The sequence below is a fragment of the Pecten maximus genome, unplaced genomic scaffold (assembly GCF_902652985.1).
Source record: "Pecten maximus unplaced genomic scaffold, xPecMax1.1, whole genome shotgun sequence".
Classification (NCBI taxonomy): Eukaryota; Metazoa; Mollusca; class Bivalvia; order Pectinida; family Pectinidae; genus Pecten; species Pecten maximus.
This window is the reverse complement of record NW_022981362.1, coordinates 661-6,872: the sequence shown is the minus strand read 5'-3', so window position 1 is coordinate 6,872 and position 6,212 is coordinate 661. Positions and strand designations below refer to the sequence as shown.

At 45.9% G+C, this 6,212-nt stretch overlaps 1 protein-coding gene across 1 annotated transcript; it reads left to right on the top strand.

The window, feature by feature from the left end:
- Positions 1 to 405: 405 nt before the first annotated feature.
- On the top strand, positions 406 to 4,346 carry LOC117320021 (homeobox protein 2-like; the record flags this gene model as incomplete). The annotated part of the gene is made up of 3 exons (XM_033874717.1): positions 406 to 1,605; positions 1,769 to 2,603; positions 3,599 to 4,346. Coding segments are annotated over 3 exons (2,783 nt in total), but the record flags the coding sequence as incomplete, so codon positions are not given.
- Positions 4,347 to 6,212: the final 1,866 nt, after the last annotated feature.

Sequence of the window (6,212 nt, the reverse complement as noted above, 5' to 3'; positions counted from 1 at the left end):
GCCACCACCAACACCCCCACAAACCAACCCCACAACCCCCACAACCAACTCCGCACACCACACGACCAAACAACCCCACACCCCAACAATCCTAACCCAGACAACCAACCCACAACAAACAACCAAAACAACAAACCCCCACAACCACTACAACTCCCACAACCACTACAACTCCCACAACCACTACAACTCCCACAACCACAACAACACAACACAACAACCCCCAACCAAACCTGACCACTACACCCCACACCCATTCAACCCCCAACCACTACAACCCCGCACCACACACTCCAACACAACCACGCCCACAACACACACCCCAAAACACCAACACAACCCACCACAACCCACAACCACTACAACCCCAACAACCACAACCCAACACAAACTCCCACACACAAACCCACAACCACTACAACTACAACTCCCACAACCACAACAACTCCCACAGCCACTACAACTCCCACAACCACAACTCCCACAACCACTACAACTCCCACAACCACTACAACTCCCACAACCACAACAACTCCCACAACCACTACAACTACAACTCCCACAACCACAACAACTCCCACAGCCACTACAACTACAACTCCCACAACAACACCAACTACAACTCCCACAACACCACACTACAACTCCCACAACCACTACAACTCCCACAACCTAACCCCACCACAACGCCCACAACAACACCAACTACAACTCCCACAACACAACACCAACAACCAACAACCCCACAACACACCCGACAACGCACAACAAACCAACAGACCAACGCCCACAACAACAACCGGACAACGCCCACAACCACGACACAACGCCCACAACAACCACCAAACGACAACCCCACAACCCAAACAACCACGCAACACAACGCCCACAACAAACCACAACTACAAACGCCCACAACAACACCACACGACAACAACCAAAACCCACAACACCAAACACCACAAAAACCACACAACTCCACAACAACACCAACACAAACCCCACCAACACCCAACACAACCCACAACAACCAACGACAACCCCACAACACCACCAACGACAACTGCCCACAACAACACCAACGACAACTCCCACAACACACAGACAACGCCCACACAACACAACACAAACGCCCAACAACACCAACGTACAACGCCCACAACAACACAAACTGACAACGCCCACAACAACCAACGACAACGCCCAAACAACACACGACAACGCCCACAACAACACCAGACAACGCCCACAACACACACCAACGACAACGCCCACCACACCAACGACAACGGCCCCAACACAACGACAAACGGCCACAACACCCAACGACAACGCCACAACAACCCCAAAAACACCCCACAACAACCAACGACAACGCCCACAACAACACCCACAACCGCACAACACACAACCCAACACCAACGACAACGCCCACAACAACACCCAGACGACCAACGCCCAACCACACAACTACCAACGCCCAAACAACACCACACAAACCCACAACAACACCAACGACAACGCCACAACACCAACACAACCCCAACAACACCAAACGACAACGGCCAAAACACCACGACAAACCCCACCAACAACAACGACAACGCCCACAAACAACACCAACACAACCCCACAACACAACACACTACAACGCCCCAACAACACCAACTACAACTCCCACAACACACCAAACGAACGTCCCACAACACCACAACTGACAACCACAACACACAACGACAACGCCCACAACAACACAACCCGACAACAGCCAACACAACCACCAACTACAACTCCCACAACACCACCAACTACAACTCCCACAACAACACCAACTACAACTCCCACAACAACACCAACTACAACTCCCACAACAACACCAAATACAACTTCCACAACAACACCACACAACGCCACAACAACACCAACACAACCCCACAACCAAATACAACCCAAACAACACCAACTACAACTTCCACAACACCAACTACAACTCCCACAACAACACCAACTACAACTCCCACAACAACACCAACTACAACTTCCACAACAACACCAACTACAACTCCCACAACAACACCAACTACAACTTCCACAACAACACCAACTACAACTCCCACATCCACACCAACTACAACTTCCACATCCACACCAACTACAACCCCCACAACAACACCAACTACAACTCCCACAACAACACCAACTACAACCCCACAACACACACCCTACCACAAACAACAAACCACGACAACTCCACAGACACACCAACACAACACCCCCCAAAACACCAACTACAACTTCCACATCCACACCAACTACAACTTCCACATCCACACCAACTACAACCCCCACAACAAACACCAACTACAACTCCCACAACAACACCAACTACAACCCCCACAACAACACCAACTACAACTCCCACAACACCACCAACTACAACTTCCACATCCACACCAACTACAACCCCCACAACAACACCAACTACAACTCCCACAACAACACCAACTACAACTCCCACAACAACACCAACTACAACCCCCACAACAACACCAACTACAACTTCCACATCCACACCAACTACAACCCCCACAACAACACCAACTGCAACTCCCACAACAACACCAACTACAACTTCCACAACAACACCAACTACAACTTCCACATCCACACCAACTACAACAACACCACCCCAACACAACCCCCACAACACACCAACGACAACTTCCAACACACAAACACAACTCCACACCACACCAACAAACCCAAAACACCCACAACACCACAAACCCAACACAACCCCCACAACAACACCAACAACCAACTCCACAAAACACAAACGCCACACAACACACCAACAACCCCACAACAACACCAACTACAACCCCCACAACAACACCAACTACAACCCCCACAACAACACCAACAACTACAACCCACAAACAACAACCAAACAACCCCCACAACAACACCAACTACAACTCCCACAACACACCAACTACAACTCCCACAACAACACCAACTCCCAACACCAACTACAACTCCCACAACAACACCAACTACAACTCCCACAACCACACCAACTACAACCCCCACAACAACACCAACTACAACTCCCACAACAACACCAACAACAACTCCCACAACAACACCACAAACCCACATCCCCCACTAACAACCCCCTACAACCCACAGCTACAACCCCCACACCACACCCCACTACAACTCCCACAACCACAACAACTCCCACAACAACACAACGCTACAACCCCCACCAACACACCACCCTCGGAAAACCCACACCAAAACACCAACACCAACCCAACACAACACCAACACCAACCCACCACCCCACAAACACGCCCACACAACACCAACGACAACCCCCGCCCCCCCACCAACACCACCGACAACCCCCAAAACAACCCCCCCAACAACCCACCCACACCCCCCGACAACCCCCACAACAACACCAACGCCGCCACCCCCCCACGACAACGACCACAACACAAACCCGCCCCACCCCACACACCAACGACAACCCCCACAACCCCCCCCCAACTGACAACCCCCCCAGCAACATCCAACCACAACGCCACAGCCCACACCCCCCAACGACAACCCCCACACAACTCACCAACGACAACCCCCCCCCCCACAACACCACTACAACGCCCGCCACCCCACCAACGCCCCGTCACGCCCCCAACACACCCGACAACCCCCACACCACACCACGACATCCCCCCAAACACCAACACAACGGCCACAGCCACACCACACGACAACGCCCACAACAACACAACGCATCCCAACACAACAACACCAATCGACAACCCCCACAACAACCACCACAACCCCAACACAACCAAACACCCAACCACAACCCCACAAAAACACCAACACAACTCCCACACAACACCAACTACAACCCCACAACAAACACCACCACAACGCCAACACAACACCAACAACAACTCCCACAACACCACCAACTACAACTCCCACAACAACACCAACTACAACTCCCACAACCACACCAACTACAACTCCCACAACAACACCAACTACAACTCCCACAACAACACCAACTACAACTCCCACAACAACACCAACTACAACTTCCACAACAACACCAACTACAACTCCCACAACAACACCAACTACAACTCCCACAACAACACTAAATACAACTCCCACAACAACACTAAATACAACTCCCACAACCACACCAACTACTACTATTACAAAAACACCAACTACACCCACCGCCACTTCCCAGACACCATCTTCCAGCGATATAACAATGGGTTATACTACATATCCTGCCCAGGAAAACAGTGCACGAGGTACGTATAGTAGATAACATTACGTGTCGGTAATGGTCTTGTTTCTATAAGACACATATTTCCGATTTTAATTTCTTAAATCAATCGCTAAGTTTGTTATCAACTGTGGTAATAGCTGATGGTAAGTTATGTCTATGTTTTCCAGTGACACCCACTCAGAATACACACGTATGAGTAATCTAGGGGAAATGTCCAATATTCATAATTTGCCATATATTATTGGACTATTTTGATTTCCTCGTTTTCCTTGGATATACGCATTTTACTGAAAATTAATATGTATTAAATGCAACACAGAATTTATATATCAACATCCTTAAAAGTAATGTAATATATATGCAGTGTTTATGTTCCCATAGTCAATTTCCCTTATACTGTACATTTTCTTTTATCACAGGATTCGAATCACGAAACACTCCTGTTACATGGATATATATATATATAGATGTAGATATATCCAACACTTATTATATTTCCTTTGAATTCGTGTTTTTGACAATAACATTTTTAGTTACAGTTGAAATCTGGCGTTTTCCCCACAATAACATTTTGTAGTTACAGTTAAAATCTGGCGTTTTCCCCACAATAACATTTTGTAGTTACAGTTGAAATCTGGCGTTTTCCCCCACAATAATATTTTGTAGTTACAGCTAAAATCTGGCGTTTTCCCCACAATAACATTTTGTAGTTACAGTTGAAATCTATCGTTTTCTCCACAATAATATTTTTAGTTACAGTTAAAATCTGGCGTTTTCCCCCACAATAACATTTTGTACTTACAGTTAAAATCTGGCGTTTTCCCCACAATAACATTTTGTAGTTACAGTTGAAATCTGGCGTTTTCCCTACAATAATATTTTGTAGTTACAGTTGAAATCTGGCGTTTTCCCCCACAATAATATTTTGTAGTTACAGTTAAAATCTGGCGTTTTCCCCACAATAACATTTTGTAGTTACAGTTGAAATCTATCGTTTTCCCCACAATAATATTTTTAGTTACAGTTGAAATCTGGCGTTTTCCCCCACAATAATATTTTGTAGTTACAGTTGAAATCTGGCGTTTTCCCCACAATAACATTTTGTAGTTACAGTTGAAATCTGGCGTTTTCCCCACAATAATATTTTGTAGTTACAGTTAAAATCTGGCGTTTTCCCACAATAACATTTTGTAGTTACAGTTGAAATCTGGCGTTTTCCCCACAATAACATTTTAAAGTTACAGTTGAAATCTATCGTTTTCCCCACAATAACATTTTGTAGTTACAGTTGAAATCTGGCGTTTCCCCCACAATAACATTTTGTAGTTACATTTAAAATCTGGCGTTTTCCCCACAATAACATTTTGTAGTCACAGTTAAAATCTGGCGTTTTCCCCACAATAACATTTTGTAGTTACAGTTAAAATCTGGCGTTTTCCCCACAATAACATTTTGTAGTTACAGTTAAAATCTGGCGTTTTCCCCACAACTTCTGTGCACAACGTTTCTTTCGTGTCATATCCCTTGGGTGATACGTGTGCACTCCCAGTTATATATCTGTGATATATCTTTGATGAGAACATTTTAGATGTGGTGTTGAAATCTTGCCTTCTCACACTTTGGTTGTATGATTTAGTTAATTGCATTCTCTCAAAGGTACCTTTATAATCTCAGAGGTAGATCATATTCACATTTTTCAGTAAATCAATCACATCATTTGAATTTGACCAATTTCAATACCGAATGCTGGTGCTCCAGATACACTTTACGTGGACTGTGTTAGGAAAACACATTCACTGTTGGACTGCATTATTCAAATGGGACTCATAATGTCCAATATTTTACAGAAAGACTGAGGTTTATCTGTTACTTACTGTCCGATATTATT